This window comes from Phaseolus vulgaris, chromosome 5 (assembly GCF_000499845.2).
Source record: "Phaseolus vulgaris cultivar G19833 chromosome 5, P. vulgaris v2.0, whole genome shotgun sequence".
In the NCBI taxonomy this organism is placed as follows: domain Eukaryota; kingdom Viridiplantae; phylum Streptophyta; class Magnoliopsida; order Fabales; family Fabaceae; genus Phaseolus; species Phaseolus vulgaris.
In genome coordinates, this window is record NC_023755.2 from 4,130,356 (window position 1) to 4,155,086 (window position 24,731).

Here is a 24,731-nt window from a genome sequence, read left to right on the forward strand (position 1 = left end):
ATAAGCCTATGGATTATGTAATCCGGATATATTCCGGATTACATAATTTGAAAGTCAATTTCATATTTAGAAAAAACTTCCGAATTATGTAATGCAGAAGCTAATAACACATCTGAAAAAAAGGCTTTTGGATTACAGAAGCTAATCTTATGTATAGAAAAGACTTCCGGATTATGTAATCCGGAAGCTAATCACAAAAGACTTTTGGATTACATAATCCGGAAGCTAATTCTGAATCTAGAAAAAGACTTCTGGATTATGTAATCCGGAATATTGAAAAGGGTATTTTTGGAATACGAAAATTTATGGAGGTGGCACAAGAAGGTATGAAGGTGTAGGAAGAAGCAACCAGCTTTCTTTGGGTAATTAAAAGCGATTTTAATTGACTAAAATTATCAAATCTGGAAAGTTAAGCTACTTTTCTTTTACAGAAAAGATCAAATTGATTCAAAGTTGAATGCACGTGAAATCTTTCTATACACTTTGGATGAGAGCTTTGTATTATGAAAAATAATTTTTTTTACATTATTTATCAAGAATAATTCAATCAAGATTCTAGTTTAATCGTCTTACTTGAAAATCACCATTCTTTGTTCTCTACTTGGTTCGAGATCAAAGGGTGATGATCATGTTAGGTTATCATTCTTTCATTGAAATTTGGTAATTAGAAAGTGAAATGGTGTGTCATTTGCAAGTGATGTCAATAATTAGATATCCCACAGAATTTTGACTCAATTTCCATGAACTCAACATTGTTGCATTGTTCCCCAAGTTGGTTTTCCTTAATCAAAAGATTTTTGGTAAAGTCCTATGCTTCTGTTTAGGTTGAGTTGCTAGAACATGGATGTTTTAGAAGTTGGTAATTACATTCTTTCTTTTTCTGTGACATATTTATGATACTTTTCTCTTTTATCATTTTCCTGTAAACAAAATGAAAAGAAAGAGAGAAAGAATGAGACATTATATGTGGGTATACAAATTACAAAACCTAGTACAATTTACAGACTAGAGAGCCTTGTTTTTTCTGATACAACTTTCAAACTGTACAATGTTCGACATCTGAAGAGGTAGTAAAACAGCATTTACAAAATAGCAAGTATGAATATAGAAATGTACAAAAAAAACATCATATTATCTTTCATTAATCATTATCATCCAACCATGTGTGGTCACATTATTTAAAGAATATGACATGCAGTCAAAACTCTTGAAACAATGTAACCAAAGGTGGTTGAAACGTTTGATAAAAGATAACAGATGAAAATGAGGGTCTATGATCACTCTTTGTGGTTGGAGGAGCGATCACTCCTTTGTCCACCAAGGATACGAGAAATCTGTAAACCTCTACTGAAAGCTTGGTTGAAGAGCATACGTGTTTGAAACTCTGAAACAAATGGGAACCATGCCAAGAAAGCAACTGGTGTGAAGAGAAGCAAGCCCATTATTACTTCATATCCACGAGCAAGTGCCCGAATTGACCCCCAAAACCCAGATTTTTCAATGACAGGCTTACAAGCTTGTGCAATCTAGCAGAGAGCAAAAACAAAGACAATCAAAATCAAATGAGTAGATATATATTAGATAATAAATATGATCTCATATAATATTTTAGATTTTCAGTTGACAGTTGTGACGGTTTTATCAATTATAATTGTTCCTTTCTTTAAATGAGATATATAAAATTAATATGGTATCAGAGCTTTTTGGAGCTTTGAACCATCCCTTTTGTTTCTCCATCATGCTCGTTGCTCCTTACTTTTTGAGGTGTCCCTTTTTTATATTTTGACAATGAAATTTCTAGTTTGCACTGACAAAACAGAGAGACCATATAAAGACATTTATGAATGATTTTATAAAGAGTGGCAACATGCATTGCTTTGATCCCTAAAGAGCTTTTTGTGTATGCTAAGATTGTGAGAACAAAGGGTCCGTCAGTTTCAGGTTTTTAAAATAACCAAGCTTTTAGAGAATCTAAAATCTAAACAAAATCAGAAGCCATTTTGAATAGCTTTCCAAAACATAAATAGCTATTTTCATGATTGCAAACAAACATCAACTAACTTATGTTTTTTTTTTTCCAATCCGTGGAATGGTTAGCAACTTTTACAACTTCACAGGTAAAACTACTTAGCATGTAAGCAATTTTGGAGAAGAATTTTGTTAGATGTGCACTCTCTTAGGGATCAAAGAAACACAAATTGACATGGATCAAACTATACAGTGACTTGAAAGAACATGTGAGTAAAGGAAAAAAAGAGTATTTACTGACCAGCAGCAAACCCCAGCCTGTTGGCATGACTGCTAGGATGCAGACTATTATGTCCTTAATTGTCAAACCAGCAACTGCTATTAAGACTATGACGACGGTAAGAATTGCTATGAAAATTGAACCCTCAATCAATCGAAATAAAAGCTGGAAGTCTGCACTGAGGCGTCGCCTGCCGAGAGATAAACCCTGCAAAAAATCCAATATTGTTATATCAAGGGCAGAGTTATGGGTGTAAGAGAAAAGGGGAATGTGGATATCATCACTCTACATCTCAAGTTTATTATCTATTATGCAGTGAGAAAAGATACACCTCAATATGTCTAGTCATGGTAAAAGATAACATAAAGAATGTATGAGGAGGTGAGTTTAAGCTTAACTCATCTTCCAAAACTGGGTTAGTAAGATGAGGTTTGTCTCCATTTATATAGTAAATTAGTATTATCTCTAGTTGATATGTAACCTCCAACACACTCCCTTACGTTGAGGACATTCAACATGGGGATTGAGGGGGACTTGATAGTGGGTGACACTATAGGTCCAAATCTCGACTAGGATAAACTTGGAATAGCTCTAACACCAACTTGGAAAATTCTTTTATTGATATTACACAAATTACATTCTTATTATCTCTATTTATAATAACCAAAATCTTTGAAAAAAGGGAAAAAATATGCTGAAATAAATAGCTAAAAGATATTTTTACCTAATTATAATGAAGATACTAGAGACTATTTTTTATCCTAATAATCTGCTATTTACAACATAATGTATTTCGAAGTTTAACTGAACCAAACACAGGAGACAATCAGAGAAGTGTCTCAATTATTTTAGTAATGCAGTGTTAAGACCTCTACGAGGTGAATCATGATTGTACCATATAACTTCTTTGTTTATTGTTTTTCAAGTAACATAATACATAAAACTCATTGATGGTGTTCATAAACAAAACATCTTTTCAGCTAGTTTGCATGCGAGCACTCAACAGCATCCCTGAAAAATGAATACACCAAATCTTAACTATACAGAATATAGTAGTGTGAAATCTCACCTTCATTAAACCCAATATTACAAAGATTATCATCCATGAAATACCATAAACCTGTAAGCCAATAGTAACGACAATTAAACTGAAATTCTTGCAGCTAGGAATAAGGGATTTATAAGAAACCAAAAAAGGAGTATTCGTAGAGAGAACTGGGTAAGAAAGAATTACCAGAACACTTTGAGTTGTGTTAGTAATTGAGAGGTGATATACAAGGCCATATTGATATATGAAAAAGCGGAGGGCTAATATGATCTCGATAGCAATACCACGCTTTCCGGAGTATCGGAGATGGTCACGTTCCTTTTCCCACCAGGATTCCCAGCTTCTCTCAGGAGATACACCAATGCCTCCACGGTTGCTTATCCATTTATGCCAATCTGTCCAGTCATCAACTATCTTCTGCCACTCAAAGCCTGATGGATTGAAAAGGAAGGGAGCAAAAAGCCATGTTCCTACCATGAACCACATGGTTATAGTAATGAAAATATAGGCAACCACTCCTCTGTATGCATGACCAAATATATGGTAGACCACAAGTAGAATCACCAATTCAATTCCTTTAACAAAATGGCTGCGAGAATAGAGCCTATAGTTATCAGCAAATTTAGCATGAAACACCACAAAACCACGACCAGTGCCTCTGTACTGTGCACCTCCATGAAGCAATGTCCTTCCATAATAGTGTGTTTTTGTTCCAAGAGAAAATGTGAAAAATACAGGTGCCAACTGTAGTTGCATCAGTATAAATTCACTTAATGCCTGACGGAATCCCCTCTCCAAGCCAATTTCCATCAACATAGGCAATGCCAATAAAAGTCCAATTTGCACAACTGACTGAGAAGCAAGAGCTACTTGAAGAGCTTTGTTCTCTCGAATAGTTTTCTGTTTGTTCAAACTTTCTTCAAGTCCACTAAGGGAAAGATAGAGGCGTCCATAAAGGAATACATAAACTGTGAGGACAGTCAACTGTCAAAATCAAAGTCAGTATTTGCAACAGATCATATTCATATATGCTACAAGTTAGGTAGGTTCCATGCATACCAGGGTACTGAAATAGAAGCCAATTGTAGTGAAATAACAAGATAGCATTCGGAAGAAATCAAAACGGTGTCCAAGCCTGTATATGTCTCTACTCATTGTCTGCTCACCATTTCCAGCAGCGATTTTTGCTTCAAACATTGATATCTGGTTAAGACCCACATCCCTTCCTTTACCAACTTGTATGTACTCATGATGAGTGACATTTCCTTCACGTAAAGTAGAATTGAAACCTGCACATCATAAATAAACTTTTACTATTAGATAACTCTTTGAAAGAAACAGAAACAAGTTGCATACATGATACAGGAAGAGAACTAGAATACATGCCTGCAAATATATCCTCACTCAAGTTGATGACCCTAGAAGCCTTGCTTACACCCCCTCTTGTCAGGTGGAAAAGTCTATCAAACACATCTGGATGGCCATAATGGAACCGCACTCTGAATGAAAGGAATAAAATCATTACTGATATCATCAAACAATAATTGACACAGCATTGGAGACATGTAGACTAAAATTTCAACTGAATAACATCTGAATTGTCACATCACAGCACCTTGACCGACCTTCACACAGAATATATCTGAGAAAAAGTAGGGAAATATTACTAATATTCATACTCTTGCTACTCCTACATTTCAGTAACTTTGATTATATTTTCAGAACTAGACTCCTATTGCTAAAAGGTGTTTTTTATTTCTGAAATCCATTTTCGCTTTCAGATAGGCTAAACACTGGTGGTGACCTTAGTTATACCTTTTATGGTAGAGTTTAACCTGAGGTTGAAAAAACATTTGAGAGGTTTGCAAATGGCAGAACAGTTAGACTACATAATATACCCATTTAAGTATGGAACACAATTTTAGAGGCAATTTTATTGGCTCACGAGTTGGCAAAATATTAGAGGAACACAATTTTACATACTGTTTTCATGAGTTGGCAAAGGCTTATGATTGGGAGCCAAGAGAGGTATTGTTAAAGCCCTCCGAGTTTTGGAGTTCATACTGTATATATTCAAGTAACTAAGATATGTATGAGGGAGTCATTCAATTAGGCTTTTAGTTGGGTGGAAAATGGTTAGTGCAGTTAGTTAGTTAACTATAAGAATTTAACCTGAGGTTGAAAGTTCTCAATAAAAATCATTTCCACAAGGTTCCCTCTTTTCTTTATGTTCTTCGACTGGGGGTGTAAAGATTCAACAATGAAACATGAGTCAAACTCATATACGAGACTTGACACCACCTCCTACTCAACTTTAAAACAATGGATTTGTGGGTCCTCTTTCTTATAAAGTGTTCAATCTTTTCATTTCTACTCAATGTGGGACTCAAACTCACACTTTGACTCCTAAAACTTTAATATGATTTTGAGGGGTCAATGTGACGAGGGCATGATCAAGAGCAAGGAGTTTGAAATTTGCTCAATGGGGGCAGCCAGCATCTTTTATTTATTTTGGTCCAGGGTTGATAAACATATCATACAAAAACAACCATATTCTACCTATTAGAAAGTGTTTATTGTTGTGCTTTTTGCAGTCTAAAAAAGTATATATTGGATTATAGGTGGACCACGGACTTTTAGCAAAAATGAGTAGTAAAGCTTATGAAGTTTGATTTCTTCATTGAATATATGAAGGTCAAGACAATGTGGTAGTTGATGCTCTTTCTAGGATTGATGTTGTTGAATGTAATAGTTCTCTTCAATTACAATCCATATTGTTGGTCTTGGGTTGCTGATTTGAATCTGCAAAAGTTAATCAAGGAAGTTCAGGGAAATTTAGCTCCTTAAAAGCATTATAGCTTGCAAAATGGAGAATTGAGAAGGAAAGGAAGGTTGGTGTTAAGGAATGATTTTGTCCTAAGTATTAGGAAGTGGACTTTAAGCCTAACTCAACTCCATAAAATCAGCTCAAAGGGTTGAGGTTTGTACCTAGTTATATACAATGAAAGACTCTAATCTCTAGTCGATGTGGGATCTCCAACACTAAGAAATAATCTTTTGCAATGGTTAAAGGTGGGCATTCAGGGATCAGCGTAACCATGAAGAGAGTAAAAGTTGTGGTTTTTAGGAAAGGATTGATCATTGATGTCAAGCATTTCATCCAACATTCTTCTATATGTTAGTAGTGTAAGTATGATATGTTTATCAACCCTGGACTACTACAACCTTTACTTATCCCTGAACATGTATGGCAACACATAAAACAAAGGACTTTATAGAGGGTTTGTCTAATTTTCATGTAAAGTACGTAATTTTTGTCACTGTGTATATATTAAGCAAGGTTGCTCCCTTTATGGCTTTGTCACATCCTTATTCTACCAAGGAAGTGGCTCAATCCTTTTTGGATAATGTGTTTAAGCTACATGGGTTTCCAAACACCATAATCAGTGATAAGGATTATGTGTTTATAAGCTAGTTTTGCAAGACCTTATATCATTTCAAGGAGTTCAGATTCAACTTTTCATAAGCTTACATCCTCAAACTGATGGACAGTCTGAGGTGATTAATAGATGCCCTGAAACTAATTTGAGATGTATGTGTGCTGATTCACCACAAAACTGGTTCAAGTAGTTGCCTGTGGCTGAGTGGTGGTATAATATTAATACTACTTATCACATTGCTATTAAAACAAAACCCTATGAGGTAGTGCATGGGTAACCTCCTCCTTCCATCTGCCTTACTTTCCAAGGAAATCCAAGGTGGAACTAGTAGACAAAAGTCTTAGAAAAAGGGAAATGTTGAGACTGATCAAGTTTCATTTGAAGAGAGCTTAGGAAAGGATGAAGTAGTTGGCTGATACGATAGATCAGACAAGTATAAGATCAGTTATAATTTATATGGTTTATGTAAAACTACACCCCAAATTTTTGTGTGGCTCAAAGAGGCAATGTTAAGTTGAGCCCAAGTACTTTGGTCCTTACAGAATCATTGATTGTATTGTAAAGGTCCACAATGTATTTCATGTATCACAACTTATAAAACATGTTGGAGATGTAATAACTTCAACCATGTACACGGAAGGGTTTATGTCATTCAATTAAGGCTTTTAGTTGGGTAGAGAATGGTTACTGTAGTTAGTTTGTTAGCTATATAAGTACCAAATTAGCTAATTGATCCTAATGCAATTCATACTTTGTAACAAACATTTCTGTAATTCCTAAAAGTTATTCAGGACTTTCCTTCCATAAGGTTCCATCTTTTCTCTATGTTCTTGGAGTTCATGCTTAAATCCTAGAGCTAGAAATTTTCATAACACATGCATGCTTTTCTGCAGATGACATAATTTTGGTTGTAGAATCAATTGAAAAAATAAATAGGAAATTAGAAATACAACAATGAGCTTTGAAAGATTAACTATAACAAGGGTTAGTATTCTGCAGTACATCTCATTATAAGCCTCCATTTAAATACTGAAACCAATAAGAAAAACTCACTTCAAGGGGTAAGCCAATAATCTTTGTCCAATTGTCACAAAACTATGCTCCTGATTGGACATAAACCACGCAAGAGATGAAACACTGCAAGAAACATAAGGTACATAAAGATAAATGGAAAACATTAAAAGATTACAGTTTATATCAGAAATGATAAAGTAATTTGAAATTGTTACAACAGATCATACCTGCCAGTAAATATATACTCTCGGAGTCCAAGTATTGTTGGCATTCTTGGACCATCAGTTTTTTTGACAAATTCCTGCAGCAAATTCCTCATTTTGAAAGCTTCTTCCATATAGTTATCCTGTTACAAGCATATTTAGCAACCTGATTTTTTTTCAAAACCTGTCGTTCTCCTCTTTTATATATACATAAATAATGCAAAAGACCTGATTCATATCAATTGTTTGCAAGCCTTCCCCACGTGTGAAAATTATGGCATGGTTTTGATTTTCTGGCTTCCCCTCACCCAATATTGCTGGTCCAGGAAGCTTTATCCTGTAAATTACCTACACAAAATAACCAATCAACAAATTGAAAAGCATTGCTACTGTAAAGAATATATCATAGAGATGGACATGTTTGAGAAGAATCTATCCGTCTAGAATTGTTTAGATTATTTTACACAAACAATTAGAAAAATACAAAAAAAAATCATTCTACTAATTTTTCCCCTTGCAACAAGAAAGATACCACTGGATGTGCCAGATGCTTCTTGTATGAATTTTCACTTATCTTTCAGAGCATTCAAAGTAGGCTTTACAATATAATATAATGTGCAGGATTTTCATTAATTTCAATATGTTGACTTGAGTTATCATAAGTTCACGAATGCTCTACAAAGAGTACCTCGTCTAAACTCTGAACTGTTTCAGATGAATCATTTGATTTTGTTGGTAATGCTGCTTTCACTAGAGCTGAATAATAAACCTTATCTGTTTTACGGGACGAATCTTTGGTATGCTCTTCAACCTCATCAATGTAAGCAACTCGAAGAGATGGGTACCTGCAATTGGAACATTAGCACTGAATGTTTGCATAAGCTATGACAAGTGAGGAGGTTGATTTGACAAACATACTTAATCATAAGCTTTAAAATTTCTTTTGCCCTAGGATCACCAGATCGCTTATGAATACTATATTGTTGACATGAAACTACATATGTGAACTTCATGTCAGCTAATGATTGACATTGTGTCCACAGTGACCGCTCACTGGTTGAATTTTCCCGGCTCTCTAGTTCTGCAGCCTTGTAACCTTTCATTAATTCTGTGAAGTGAAATGGCAATATTAATCTTAGTGTATAATAGATAAAGTAATGATATCTTCCTCTTTCAATGAATCATTTGGAGTGTGTACCTTCATCCTTCGCCATGTCAAGAAAAGCCTGTAGCTCCAATGCTTGTCGTATATACATCATTCCTCGAACTTCACTTGGTGAGAATAAAGTGAAAATGCTTAGAGGAAATGCATAATTCTAAAATACAAAATATAACCTTAAATTTTGTGCATCTGAAATGAAAAATGTTGGAGGGACAGGAAGCAATTCGTACCAGTTTTGGTCAATGTTTGTCCTCTATATGATGCCCATAAACGAAGTTCTTCTTCATTCTCTACTCTGAGTTTGTCTTCACTTTTATAATCAAAACGCTGAACAAAGTTTTTCCATTCATCTGCAGTAAATCATGATCAGGAGCAAAACTAAAGTACAAAATTGTACAGACTGTGGTATGAGAGGAAAAAAGGTACATCATTAGCAAGGATGGACCAAGCTCTAGCTAATAGAGTTATGTCCCCTCTAAATTTTAAATATTTTTCAATTATTGTGGTAGTATTTGGTCATTGCTCCCATTATATTTCAAACTGACGTCATTAAATGGTGATGAACAAGTATATTTTAAGAAAACTTGAAGCCTACCCATGTATACTGTGCTTTCTAGACCGTACTGCTAAAAATTTTGGATTTGTTACTGATTATTAGAATTACAAAATCAAATGTTTAGTCGTAGCCTGACATTTTACGATTTCATGTTAAGTGGCTTTAAGCCAAGGTGACCATGTGTTTGAGGATTGAATCCATGACATCAATCTTCTAATTAAACTTAGTTAAGTAGTATTTGGTTTCAATATGTTAGAAAGTGAACTTTAAGCTTAATTCAACTTTATAAAACCAACTTATTAAAGTGAGTTTTACACCCACTTATATATTATAATTTGGTCATATCTCTAGACAATATGGGATCTTCAACACACACCCTCACGGCGAAGACATCAAGCATGGGAATAGAGAGGACTCTAATAACAGATGGCACGATAGACCTAATAAACTTTCTTAGGATAGACTAATAAGTTTTGAAAATATCTCAAAATGATGAATTTTAAGACTAACTCAACCTTACAAAACTAGTTTACTGAGGTTATAGATTATAATTTGATCATATCACTAGACGATATGAGATCTCTAATAAAATACAATAAACTTTACTACGTCTCAAGCCCAACTCTAGCATGGAGGCATGCTAAAGTCTTGATGTATCAATTCAACATAAGCTTTAAGGTCAAGCAATTATTTGACAAACATCAAGAGAAAATGGGGAAACCTGGAAATATCTTTTGCAAGTAAAAGAGGATAGACACTCCATCTTCATTTGGCTCTTCCAGGTGCTTTAAGGAGAAAAGAACAGCTTCATCAAAGTATGGTGTCAAAACACTACAAAATCAAGATATATAATGCCATTAGTATAGTTTATCTAGAGATTATGTCCAGGGGATATTTGTGGCACTTCAAAAAGCTCCTTAATCGTTATTGTATATATCAGAATCAGACAGAACTCATGTAAGTCACTATTATAGATTTGTTATCCTTTTCAAAAAAACTTAAGATATGGAGTGAAATTTGCTCAGTAAGAAATCATAAAATGAATGTTTTAAGATGCTTTATAAGTTGAACATGAAATGAGCTTACGAGAAGGACATCATGTTCCGAACTTTGGGAGCAGGTGGCATATCCATAAACAATGAATTGGAGAAGAAACTTATACGCCTCCGAGCATCCAAGTTCGATGGAACATCCATGGCAGACTCCTTGACAGTAAGCAGTAATTGAAGCCTTTTTATCTGTAAAAACCAACAAGCCAATAAAATGAACAAAACACAAACAGAATTACGGAGACTTCTGGAATCTGGGAAAAGTCAGGTTGAGAACAAACACATAAATTTTATTTTACTTAATAATAAAATTTATTATTCTGGAACTTACTTTCTCTATCCAAGCGTCAATATCTGTTTCAACAGGAAATTGAAGTTTACCAAAAAACGTATATTGTTGATCAAGGGGTGTAAACCTTTCATCTTTCCCATACGACCCACCATGGCTTGAATCTAGCAAACTACAAGAGAATAATAATTAATCCAAATGATCACAACTTATGAAATAAGTAAGGGAAACAGAATTTCAAAATGGCTTACCCCTCAATGTCTCCTTCCATTATGTCTCTGGTCACAATCTCTAGCATGTCAAGCAAGAGTATCACAATTGAGTCCTTGTCCTCCTCTTTGTTATCCAACTGAATAAATAACAACAAAATTTAATTAAAATTCACTCTTGATCAAAGAGAAAATGGAACATTACTAGTTTCAAAATAATTACCAAACGTTCAATCAGTTGAACAAATCGAGCATACAGATTAGGGACAGCACTAAGATTCAATTCATTCAGCAGAGCTTTGTTGTCTATGTGCTCATCAACTCTTTGAAAAATATTTTGTATAACCCTGCATTTGTGAAACCATATACCATGTTGGTGTATCAACTTTTGACAATCTTCTCTTTTCATGCATACTTCAGATAATATGAAACTTACAATTTCTCACGTTCTCCAAGAACCAAGAAGTTAATAATGCTTTTAAAAGAAGCATAGCCTTCTTCAACAGCAGATTTCATGTACTTGTCTCTTGAAATTCTTTTTTCCAGTTCTTGCCCTTTTCCAACACTGTCTTTGGCCATGGACACCGCTATAGGGATCTGTGCAACAAAATACAGAATTTTAAATGATTTAAAAAGGATCTAGATTATTTTCTCACCCACTCAAAGCAATTTAGCACAAGTATATGAACCTTGCTAGCAAGTAAGAAAGGTGGCCACTGGATGAGGTTTAAAGAGCGGTCGGCCGAATATGGTACGAGCATGAGGTCCATCTCCCTAGCATTTCATTTTAGTCAGACTTATTTGCAACAAAAAATAAAGGTCTCACATGAAAACATGAAAACTAAATATTATTAATTTATTATATTTCAAGCTTCATCAAAAGCAAAGAATCAAGATATAGAGAAAATGTTCAGTCAAAGAACTACCTGTTATCAATTAGGTCCTCCTCCCTCAGACTAGTGATTATTTTGTTCCATAACTGTGCAAACCGTGCAGATTCCTTCTCTTTATTAGAATTAGAAGAGACCTGAAACAACGGTTTATCTAAGAATCAATTTGATATTGATAAGAAGACTACATTTAGAAAACAATTCCAAGACAGGTAATATGCACACAAAAAAGAATTCAACTCGTTAGTGGATATACAAAGGTCACTTTTACACTACTAAACCTCAATAATAGATAGATTTAGTTAGGAATACATGTTCTCCAAAGCTACTTACTTGCAGGTTCCTCAGAAATATGTTGTAAATCTTATTATCAAAGCTTTCTGGTTAATGGTGAGTACTAGATAAAAACTATCCATATAATGTGGAAAAGTTTCAAAACCTGTTCAAACTTGCGAGAAAAGTGGGCCTTCAGGCCCTTCTTTTGTTTTCTCTCAGTCTGTTCAGCGGGAATCAAGCAACCATTAAAAGCTCCAGGAATTTTATCAAAACGAGACCTAAGTAAATCCAGCGTTCGAATCTGAAATTAAAATGAAAAAATGAATTATGTATATCAAGATCCATAAATCCACAGTTAAAGTAGCAGAAAAAACATGCATGACTTTTCTTTACCGTGGTCTGTACAGCAAAAATAACATAAGCAAAAATAAGAAATCAATCCAAATTTGAACATTAAATCCTGGATCCTTTCATAACTTTCAATGATTTTTATACTTTGCTAAGATCCAATTGCAAGATATGGTTGAGTCTAACATTAGAAGTATGGCATTCTAGCATGAGGTTTATAAGATATTGGACTCTCTAATTATAGTGGATAGCTTTGGTGGTGTGGTCCTCCCAAGGTTCCTATAATTGTCTAAGGTTTTTCCTTACCAATCAGTTGCAAATGAGCAGCATAGAGATGTTTGCTCTGGACTAGTTGTAAGACTAGTGCACACAGCCAACATGAGTGGCTGTTAGTGCTGAGGGCTGTGGTGGGATATCAGGATCCAATTGTAAGGTATGGGACTTGAGTCTTATGATAATTTATTACATTTCTAACTTATAAATTCCATTTTTGAGTTTGAAATTCCTTGTGCCACCAGCCATATATGCCAAAATTTGTAGGTTTTGTCAATTAAAGTAAGTTATTCAAACACCACACAGCGATTGGCTGCTCATTAGGCCCTAACATTGTAAGTCAGCAGTCAAGCCAGAGTTATCATCATCAAGGAGGGGCAAGATCCAAATGAAATTGGAAATCTTAGAAGTGTTAATAAAAGTGAGAGATGTGTGATATCGGCATAAATCTTTCCAGCACATAGCACATTTCAAGTCTAATTGCGAATTTATACATTCCATGAGTCACGTACAACCATGCGCCATAACAATGTCTCTATTGTAAGCATAAAAGAAAAATATTTTAGTGAGATAACAAATTAAACTTGATAACTAGTTAGTTAGGACTGTTATTACAGTTAGCAGAAGTGTTAATCAGATAGAAAGGATTTGATAGGTAAATAAACATGAGGGGGATGAAAGGAAGAGGTATTCTATACTGTATCATAGGAGAATTGAGCTTTGCTCTTTGTTAAAGGGGAATTCTTTTTGAGAATTGACCTTTTGGAGGAACCTGTATTCAGTTCTTCGGAGATAAAGCAATAACATTTTAATTTCTTTTTCCTATTTTCTGATTTGGGTTCCTGACATAATTAAAGAATAATTTAACACTGAAAAGAGAAATAAAATACAACGAAAAAGAAAGGCTTCTTCACTATGTAAAGGGGCTTCTGAGAAGTGAAATGAGAATAAAAATAGTAATATAATGAACAAAATATAACAGAATCAAGAGTTTCTGAAAAGGAAAACAAGAAGAGTTAATTGGAAAAGACAGAAATAGTAATATTATTTTTTAATTGAAATTTTGTACATACGCTGAAGATTGTTAATATCTAGGCTTAGCTACATTAACTACACTAATATTAAAATCTTCCAAATATGGACATTATGCATTCTAATAATCTGCACTTCTAAGAAAATGTCAATAGGCAACAGGTGTTCAAACCAAAAAAGAATACTTAATACACACAATAGACAAACCTCTCCCAATCGTCGAAATGCACCATATATGCCTCCTACTATTGTAGAGAAGATAGCATACCAAATCTGTGTATCCATAAAGTAGACCTGCAAAAGAGAACCTCGTTGCTATTAAACACAGAACAAAAAAATAATACAATTAGTGAGACGTGACAGAAAGATAGAAACGTACAAGTATGATAGGGGACCATATAGCAATCACTACACCCATATTGTTTTTGGCTGCATGTAGTAGAATATCATATTAAGAACAAACATTATATAAACTAGAGTCATTTTTCATTTATTCCAAGTGTTACCATGAGGGAAGAACTCATGCCATCTATAATCTGATACATGAGCATTCATGATAGCTTTTGTTGGAGCCACAAGAGGCATAATCTGCAGTTTGAAGAAAATTAAGCTAATGATTTCAACGAGAATATAAGATGCTATAAAAAAAAACTCTGCATCTTTGCAAATATAGATGCACTCCTAAACTTGTAAAGATTCCTTAGATTATTTACAATAATCCACTATGAAATTCCTGATTCCTATACACAGAAGCACGTACTAGTATTGATATGTATACAATGAAATTGGGTAGAAATGAACCAGTTAGAAAATGGAACTCGGATAAAAATAACTACAAAAGTGAAGAGAAAGAAGAAAATAAGATCAAATGGAAATATGATATGATAAGAAAATATTTTCCAATAGTCAGTCAATAAACCTCCTCCAAGCAGAAATAAATGGAACTTACTGAAAAAGGAACTTACAAGAAAGAAAAAGAAAATAGGATCTAAAAGTTACTATGAAATGATAAGATAAGATTTATACATATCAATAGCCAAATAAAAAAAGGAATTATAGACTCGCTATTGAATGCCCTCTTCTACCTAGTACACTTGATGTTCAAATCCCCACCTTTTTTGTGTTTTTTTTCATTTTCTTTTATGTTATTATGCTGGGGTACTCCAAATGATTATTGTTGTTTGTGGTGCCCATGACAAACAACATAGCGATCCAATAGCACTACCACTTTCAGTTAAAATAAGAAAGATTGAATGAGAAATTTTATATTTCTGGATCTAATCTTTACCTCCAGGTAGTAACTGAATGCTAATTTAGATAGAATTAGGAGAACCCAGAAAGAAGTGTACCTATAAAATTAAGAAAGCAACAGTTTAATCAACAGATCTGACTAGTGAAAATTATCATAGATGAGGATTGAGAAATTAACTTCATTCTCTTACTTCAGCAATGAAAGTGGACCCTCCTGCATTCCTCTTCCAACAAAGAGGCGAGGCTGCAAATTGTTCAAACAAAAATTAAGAGAAAATAAAATAACAAATACTGAAAAAAATGTTGGAAAAACACTAAATATATGTTCTTTCTCATAAACCAGTGTCTCCCTAACATCTACAAGAAAAACTAGATAACACATAATATTTGTCAGAAGTATTTCTTAAGGAAGATAAAAAGGCATTGGTTTAAAAGAAAGTACACATCATTATATATAAGCATAAATACAATCCAGATATGCCTCTGTTTACCTGAGACCACCACATCATGAGCTTCACAACACCATTGTTAGACCTCTCAAGATACCGGCGAATGAATGGGAACACAAATAACAGCGCAGAGAGAATATTTGGAGATAAGTAAATGAAGATAGCCAAAATGAACAAAGAAGGGGAACCTGTACCATTGCCAAACCAATTTTTTATGGTTTGTGCAAAGCCAGATGGATTTTTCCAACTGTAAGCATAAGTGACTGGTAAAATTATGACCCATGCTGCTGCTAAAACTGCCTTAGATATATACCGCAGCTTGACATGAAGCGACATGACGTTCCTTGCTTTCCAACTAAGGACTATGTCCAGAACGGCTGGAAAAGTATAAAGACAGCATAATCAAGTTCCAACTTCATAAAGAAAAACGCATTTTTTGTTTGATAATTGAACTTAAAGATAAACAAATGTGGGAATTTATAAGCTAGAGTCATCCTAGAGTCCCGACAAAAATTCTCAGTAACTTCTTGAAATCAAATTAATTAAAACAAGAAACAAGAGACTCAAAATTTTGTGAACAATTTGAATAAGGATTCCTGTTATCTTTTATGGTCTTGCTTTGATAAGTCTATAGTAAGATCTGAATAGTCTCAGAATACTATTTCTGAATACTTCTGAGATTGGCTGCTATGAAATGAATCCTCTAGGCACAGATAATGAATTAATCTCCAATGTTAGTTAAATGAAATAATCAGCATCATAAGTATGCTAGGCTTCATTTTCAAAAGTTTGACACCTGAAACAAATTTTTAACATTCATCTGCTAAAAGGAAAAAATAAAATGTAAAGTGTAAAGAAAGACGCATTTTGGTGCTGAATAACTGAGTTATATAGTGCTTTCTCTCCATATCTGCTCCAATACTTTAAGTCAGAAAAATGATATGTAAACAAAAGTTGCACATTTTTATCTACCTTGTGCAAGCTTCAATATTGCAGCAGTTATGAAGATGCTAAGAACTTTCTTGAAAACATCACCCTCAAATACAGAGCTTAATTCGCCAGAACCATTCCAAGCAATGATTATCATCGCCTTAATTGAAAAGCACAATGAGCACCCTCATTAGATTGAATGGATGCCGAGTGAAGTAAGAGGTTGTATGTCAATATATATGAAACTATTACCTGTAAACAGAGTATATAAAAGCTCCACATTCTATCGAAACTTCTAAATACATGCCAAAATGTGCGTATTTCAACAAAATTAACTTTTCCACTCCACCGATCTGCGGCATGAACTCTGTTTTCCTACTTTCCAAAATCAAGCACAAGGCACAAGCAGTTAGGTTATGATCATGGACAGAGGTTGTTTCATTCATGTTTCATGTTTGAGGAAAACATTTGGATTGTTCAAAATAACTTTAAGATGGAAAAACTAGACGTATGCATCTCTAATAAATATTTTATTCCTATGTATGAAGTTCTGAATACAAGTCCTATATGCACTTGTTGTGATCATAATTACAGTTTAAACCACAAGATAACCTATATATGAAATTTTGAATCACAGAAGGCTCAGAATGACCTAGACAATAATCAGTTTTCATCACGACACAGTCTCTAATTAAGCTTTTTCTTAATGGTAATAGACTGTTTCTTTTGAGTTCCAGTAAAGTAAGAAGTCTAAGTTTTCTCGTTTCATGATCCTATGTATAACTCTAATCACATACCAGACATGAAGTATGCATACCTCATCTTTGTTAACTTGATGTTGCTGAGGAAAAGGCACAGAGAAGAAATCAGAGTCAACACGCATAGGCCAACCTAGGCGAAAACAATCAACTGACCTACAATTTGGGAAAGATAATCCATCTTAGGATAAAAATTAGTACAATGAAAAACAGCCAGATAAAAAAGAAGCATAATACCAAAAATATTCATTTAAATCATCATAGTTTCTCCACTTAGAATGCTTTGATTTTCCCATATTACTCCTCTTAGATTCCTACAATACACAAAACACCCATGAAATAGTTAAAACAAGGCTATCAAATGTTGAAAGTAAATAAAAACAATTCTTCAGATTATAATAACACAACTCACCTTGGCTATTACATCATATATTGGTTTTATCACTTTCATAAGAAAAGCCTCATTTTCACCACCATAGGCAGGCTTTACTGGTTCACCAGTCAGTGGACTAACATTCCCGGCTAACATCCCATACAACTCGAATGCCATCTAGGCAGATGAAGAGAAATTATGCTTAGGTTTTGTTCATAATTATTTTTACAGTCAAATCAAGCATAAGAAAGTTGATTTTACATCATAAAATGAAAGATTCGTTAAAATTCTGAACTAACAAAATAACCACATGCAAGTATGTGCTTGAGAGTCGGTGGTGGTTTAGTCCCACATCAACCTAGTATATGACTTAAATAAAGGTTAATAATTTTGGCTAGTCCTTACTTTATACTCTGGTTTTGTAATTCTTAAACCCAATTTCTAATAGTATGCAATGTACTTGGAAAAATAGATAAAAACATCTTGGGTAGAGAATGTCAAAAGAGCTTCAAGTGGAAATGAGTTTTCTATTAAAAGGTAGATTTAGGTCTAATTTAACCTTATAGAACCAACTTGTAAGGTAAAGATTGGGATATTTATATAATGACTTTTGATACTATCTCTTGTCAACATGGGACTTAAGTTTTTCTCAATATTTACCATCAATGAATGGAAGGGGCTAATTCTCTAATTTTAGACTGGAGAAATATTTTTATTTAATATTTTTACTTTAAATAATACTTACGTGATGGTAGATATAACAAAGGCATTCTGGCATAAACCTCAAGTTTGCAGCTTCTCCCCATATAAGAAGATATAGGCCCATGTATAATAATTTGCGCTGTTGCATTTCCTGCTGAATAGTTGGCAACCTAGCAATCATTTGAATAAAAATTAAAACTTTAAAAAAGAGTATATAACAAAGGCTGAAAGTAGTTGTTTATGCAATTCAAGTACCTAACTTCATCTTGTACCCAAATAAGGAAAGAACAAACAAAAGGCCTTCTCAATACCAAAAACTATGCTAGTTTAAGTACCTAAACAACTAAGTAAATGTTGGTCTGTACTTAAGAAAATCTATAGCCAGGCCAATAGTTTCATCGGCTTAGCTCCCATAATGACATATTCAAATACGAGTAAAATTGTATGATATATAAATACAATTTTAAAATACTATCATGTATCCAACATTAAATGTACTTTCTATATATGTAACTTGCTTTGTTTCATTTAACTCACTCAGCTCACATAGGTCAACCACAAGTTTGCAAGCATCCTTGGGGTTGCGGAATCCAAGGTATTTCTTGTTTTGGAACTCAATGGCCTCATCTCACTTTGTGTTGAAACGTTCATAGGGTTAAGAAGAGAAAGTGTTTAAGAACTAGATTTGGTCTCAACTCCTGAATAATGACACCTTATAACTATTGAAACAAATCCCCTAGGTAAGGTTAAGGAGCAAGAGTGGCCAAGAGCATAAATGTTCTGACCTCAAGTTTGTTAGCATTATTAGGGTCACTACATAAGAGGTATTGTTTGACCTTGACAATGTCAGCAAACTTAAGGTCAAAATATGGGCGCTAGAAGGATGGTCTTGGCCATTCTTGTTCCTTAACCTTGACTAGAGAGTTTGTTCCAATAACTAAAAAGTTCAACATTTTCTAGGAGTTGAGACCAATGGTAGTTTACAAACACTCTTCTCCTTTAACACACTGAAATGACTTTTTAGGACAAAATCATAATGAAGCCTAAGCATGAAACTGAACAATACATTGAATATGGTGATTCTAACAATGAGACTACCCAAAACTCACTAGGTATTTTTTTTAATAAAAAGCTTTCATGTTAGGCATCACTATGCAACTTGACATATAAGACCATAAATTTCAATTTGACACTCACATAAACTAGCCTTTGAAGTAAATACTAATTGAGATATGCAAATCTCACCAGAGGCTACTTTTGCGACCCAAATACTTGCACCATTTTTTGTAGTTTCTAAAGAGTTTCTTCATCACTTCATTTAAAGCACGATCCTCCAACTAAACAGGAAAGTGCAGTATGTAAGAAACAAAGGGGGAAAAGTATGTTTATATCAGAAAATAAAGGCAGAAGCCATAGTAACAGATAAAATCAAACCTTGGGTTGTTGATCAGGTTTTGGAACTTGTCGTATATGTACATTGGCAAGCAAAAGAATCAAGTGCTCCCTTTGATTTTCCACATTGTCCTTCTGCACAAGTGTGAGAAAGATAACCTTTAAATGATATATAAAAAATTAAACATCAAATGGTAGACACAGATCAGTTCAGTCACTACCTGGAAACCAAACATCAGCTGAAGCCAGTCCAGAATGTCTTCATTTACTTTGTTAGCATGACCCTTTGTCCAAGGCAAACCCCTTATATTACGGAGTGCCGAAACAGCAGCTTGAATCTGTAAAAGAAAATAAGCACATGAAACCTAATCAACACTTCAAAAAAAAACTGCAAGCAGAAGTTATTCATCAGCTAAAAGTAGTAATAATAAGTAGGTTCTGACATGAAAAGGGATGAGAAAATTATTCACCATATATTGTTTCATTACCCAATATTGAAGATTTTTTCTTTCTGTGTTTGTAACACATGCAATGCTAACCCACTAAAAGACTTGATGTTTCTAGGAAATCAGCTTCAGCGATTCTACAGCCTTTTTATAGTTTTTTTCATTAGCTTAAACAGGAGTTTCCAAGTTCTACTACATGGTTTTACCTCTTCGAACCTTACGTATCAGACATTAACTCAAATGAAAAGGGGTCTAAAACATAGCTACAGAGAACAGACCTCATGATATTTCATTATAGCCTCTTTTCCACTCTCTGGATCAAGTGGCAAAATATTATAAGGGGAATATAATTGCTTCTGTTCCTCAACCTTAGTATGAGCTTGCATAATCTGCAATTGAATACAAAAACAGAATGTAATAATCAAAATAAAACAATCAGCGAAGAATCAACACATTGTTCTCTTTATATGTAAACCTTATTTATTAACTAATAGACAAAGTAGTTTTACCTCTTCAGATACTGGAACATCTTCAGTTCGATTAACTGCCTTCAATACCTCAAATAAAACAGCAGCCGTTTGATATGCTTTTGTCAGCTGAGCACTGGGGAATCAAATGAAGTTAATTACACTATTTTTCTTTTAAAATTAAAAAATAAAATAGATTAAGAGATATTAGTATAACTCAGATAATTGTATAATATAAAATCAGGTCAATGACCAAATTATTGATTCAATTATGTTGTAAACTCACCGGTCCTTATCAGCAGCATTTTGTAACGCTTCAATATACTTTTGGTAGTACTGCCTATAAAAAGTCTGCATTTCACGAGCATCACTCTTTTTTCTTCCCGCATATGTTGTGACATTTTCCTGTTATTTGATGGAAGAGCACTTTCATATCTTCAAATTTCCAAAAGAACTGAATATCAATATATTCTACTCTAACATAGGAAGCATTTGTTTTTGGTTTTTTACCTGTCCATTAATATACTCAAACTATAAATCATTAAACAAGCCTTTTCATATCTCTTAATTGTGGCATTAATTAGTCAAGGTAGGAATGATCCTGAACGGTTTGAAAATATTAAGCAAAGAAAAGAATGTACAAATTCTTAACAAATGAAATCAAAAGTCCACCTTCTCTAGACGCTGAAGAAGAGCAGTTTTGAATTGGCGAACACCACGTCCACTAGATTGGGGATCTAGTCTGTGAGCTAGTTCAAAGGCATAAAACCGACCTAATGATAATAAAGACATGAGCATTAGATAAACAACATTCACATCAAAATTCAGAAACCATCTCATGGCTGTATCATCCTATGAGACTAGCGTATATCCAAAAAGAATAATCAAAAGAGAAGGGTAACAAGGCAAACATAATAAAAGAAGGAAAAATTGCAACATATTAGTTTTGGATACAAAAGAAGTAAACGTACAATAATTAAAAGAACTGAAAAATTATTAGCTATATGAAAAGCATTTAACTGATGACTTAACCACTATAGAGGAAAGAAGCAACGAAGCTCAGATATCAAATAGTTTTGAATACCAGAAATTACCAATCATTAAAGTTTTGTCCAAGCAAAAAATTTTAAGGAAGAGAAACATAATGCGCTATAGTATTTTGCAAATAAACTTAAGCATTCATGCAAAGACTGGTTTGGAACTTACTGAGGAATTTCCCATCCCAAAATACAGAAAATCGTTTTTTACAACAACCCTCAAACATTTCCCCATCAAACCAGGAATCTGGTAAGTCAAATTCATCGATGAGAGCTTACAACCACATTTGTTTTCCTTTTCAATGAGATTAGCGCCATGTTATCCATTTTCTTATAAACTTAAGGTTCTAAACAATATTAGACTTCAACTTTTGCACACCCTTACAGAACAAGAACTTATCATGTAGTTATCCAACCAAACTTGCCAAATAACATACACATTACATGGTTCATATGCGCAACTCGTACAGAAACTTACAGAGATAAGCAACTCTTTTATTGCTAGCCTCTACTTCATTAGCAACACGGAGGATGGGAGCTATCTCAACAAGTGAGGAAGGCACCACTTCACTGTCCAAGATTGGGTCCGCTCCTAAATTCCCAGCAGTCTGAGATCGTAGTATCTTCCTTTGCGGAGGCTGATCAGACCCCCTTCTATAAGACATCTTGAGACCTCAATTTATCAATATATTTCACTTTTAGATGTTATCACTCCTGTAAGAAGTAAAGAAGTGAATCATTGAAGTACATAGCAAATACCTTCAGGAAAAAAGTATTGATCACAATTATAGGAAATGATGGCAAATCAAATCAGAAAACTGACCCTTCATAATTCTGTTATAATAATCACTTTTCAATAATTGGAAACGCAAACACATGATGTTTGGTCATTTGCCACAGTCAGAGATCAAAAAAATTCTTTCCTCACTACCCCTTCTCTCTCACTGGTCCTCTGTGTATGAGATATTAAGATTGGAGGGAGCATAAAAGACAACGATGGATGTGATTATACTATTCTTATGATCGATCACAAAGTGAAAATTCTATTCTATTTGCCCTGAAAAGTTGAATATCCATGAAACCCCACATGAACTACATGCAAACGAATTGGAATAGGGAATTACCAGGGAAGGAAAATTCCCCAAAACCACGATTGCTATGATTAGTACTAAACAGAAGTGAAACCAGCTTTCCAAATTCAGAACTTGAAAGAAAAAACAAAATCCCAATTGCAAGAAAGCGCCAATAAACACACCTCAAAAGGCCATGGATGAAACTCTGCCGCAGAGGCAGTGATATCTTGGTTTCTGCAAGACACACAAATCAAGCAATAAACTTTCTTTCAGTCCCCACAATCTCAGAACAACCCATCATGCAGGACTGCAAAAAGGATCAACTTTTACACGAATCATGTTGTGAACAACTAAGCATGTGCAAGGGAGTGTGACTAGGAGGATCAAATTCACCTCTTAATTGTCATGGTAATATTTTTCAAAAGATAAAACAGGGGGTGTCTGCAATCAGCACCAGTCCAAGTGACAGTAAAATAAATAAAAAACAAAGCCTTTACAAGAAAGTGAAAAGGAAAAACCAGTTAAGAAACTTACATGGGAGTTAGAGAGTGTGAGAAAGACAGAGAAAGTGAAAGTGCAGCAGTAGTTGTTGGAATGAAAGGGTGAGTGAGTGCAATCAACAACTCACAAATGAATGAACAAAGAGAGAGACCAATGCTAACCGAGGATTGGTGGCATCATCTGCATGATGGTTGTTTAAAGTCAGTGCTCTTTAGCGGGTAATGTTCTTCCAATCAACGAAGGCCACGTCATCACTGAGCTTCTGTGTGGTTTCTTCTTCCAAAACAAAACACCTTGCTTAAAACAAGGAAAAGAAAATCTAAAAGGTGTCGGGGAGCTATTATTAATTGCATATATTTGATTTCTACAACCATTTTCATTAGGTTATTTAAAAAATAATATTATCCATATCATTTTTCAATATACTTCTTATAAATGTTTTTATATAATACAATTAGTTGTGTAAAAGTAAATTATATCATGATCCAATCTATGAGTCAAGTAGTAAAAATACAATCAATTAATTCGCCCCATATTCCAAAAGTCTATGAGTTTTAGTCTCATTGTGGTCCCATATTTGAATATTTCAAGATAATTTTAAAAAATAAAAGATAATTTTAAATCTAAAAATTTAAAAGTTTGTGCCTTTAAATATGAAATTAATTTTAATTTTTATGCATAGTAATTGAATACATATTTTAACACTTCTAAATACAACTTTTGTCATCAAAGTTTTTTTTTCCTATATATAATGATTTGTAGATTAGATGTTTGTATGAAAGATTTTAAATTGTCAACATATAGTGGTATTTAATTTGTAGTTGTTGGTTTATTTTTATGTTATTGTTGTGCTTTCAATAGATAGGATAAAAGGGGAGGAAAAAGTTTAAGCCCTTGATCATTATCCTCTTGAAAGAAAAAAACATGAAAGTTATTGTCATATTTTAATGTGATTTGGACAGTGATTTTATCATACAAGTCAATATAACTTGTAGAATGGGTGTCCTTTTGGTTTGTGGCAATTCATCTTTTATAAATGTGTTGAATGGATTCTCTTTTTAATTCTTTTTTCCTTATCTTTATTATGTAGCTTTAAAGCTTCATGTGCTACCTTCCACCTCTAAATTATAGTGCTTTTCCCTGTCCTCTAAAATATAGTAGTATTTCATCTTTAGTCATGAATCACTCTACTTTTTTATTAGGAACTTGTCCTTATATTTTACTATTATTATTTTGGCACACATGAAAGTTCAGATTTGATATTGTATAATTAAAAGTTGGACAACGAAAGTATGGTGCATACTTTATCAATTTC

The 24,731-nt window shown here is 33.8% G+C and overlaps 1 protein-coding gene across 4 annotated transcripts; it reads right to left on the minus strand.

The window, feature by feature from the left end:
• Positions 1 to 932: 932 nt before the first annotated feature.
• On the minus strand, positions 933 to 23,712 carry LOC137834913 (callose synthase 2-like). Of its 4 annotated transcripts, none has more exons than XM_068643150.1 (44): positions 23,450 to 23,712; positions 23,098 to 23,149; positions 22,321 to 22,556; positions 21,478 to 21,578; positions 21,092 to 21,210; positions 20,848 to 20,941; positions 20,617 to 20,727; positions 20,114 to 20,230; positions 19,935 to 20,027; positions 19,746 to 19,837; positions 18,544 to 18,670; positions 17,838 to 17,975; positions 17,663 to 17,739; positions 17,485 to 17,581; positions 16,920 to 17,042; positions 16,710 to 16,827; positions 15,780 to 16,114; positions 15,480 to 15,532; positions 15,326 to 15,386; positions 14,544 to 14,625; positions 14,417 to 14,466; positions 14,245 to 14,331; positions 12,548 to 12,685; positions 12,145 to 12,245; positions 11,908 to 11,992; positions 11,655 to 11,815; positions 11,442 to 11,565; positions 11,261 to 11,358; positions 11,052 to 11,181; positions 10,758 to 10,909; positions 10,393 to 10,502; positions 9,346 to 9,465; positions 9,152 to 9,220; positions 8,872 to 9,061; positions 8,642 to 8,798; positions 8,182 to 8,301; positions 7,978 to 8,096; positions 7,790 to 7,873; positions 4,683 to 4,795; positions 4,356 to 4,585; positions 3,483 to 4,280; positions 3,318 to 3,368; positions 2,270 to 2,455; positions 933 to 1,526 (listed from the first exon to the last, which is right to left on the minus strand). In XM_068643150.1, the coding sequence occupies exons 3-44, from the start codon at positions 22,505 to 22,507 to the stop codon at positions 1,278 to 1,280; spliced, it is 5,847 nt and encodes a 1,948-aa protein (XP_068499251.1). In that variant the 5' UTR covers positions 22,508 to 22,556; positions 23,098 to 23,149; positions 23,450 to 23,712; the 3' UTR covers positions 933 to 1,277. The 4 variants fall into 4 exon arrangements, with proteins under 4 accessions (XP_068499251.1, XP_068499252.1, XP_068499253.1 ...); XM_068643151.1 differs by having other exon boundaries at positions 23,098 to 23,222; positions 23,450 to 23,598; XM_068643152.1 differs by lacking the exon at positions 23,450 to 23,712 and adding an exon at positions 23,309 to 23,351 and having other exon boundaries at positions 23,098 to 23,222.
• Between the last annotated feature and the right edge of the window lie 1,019 nt (positions 23,713 to 24,731).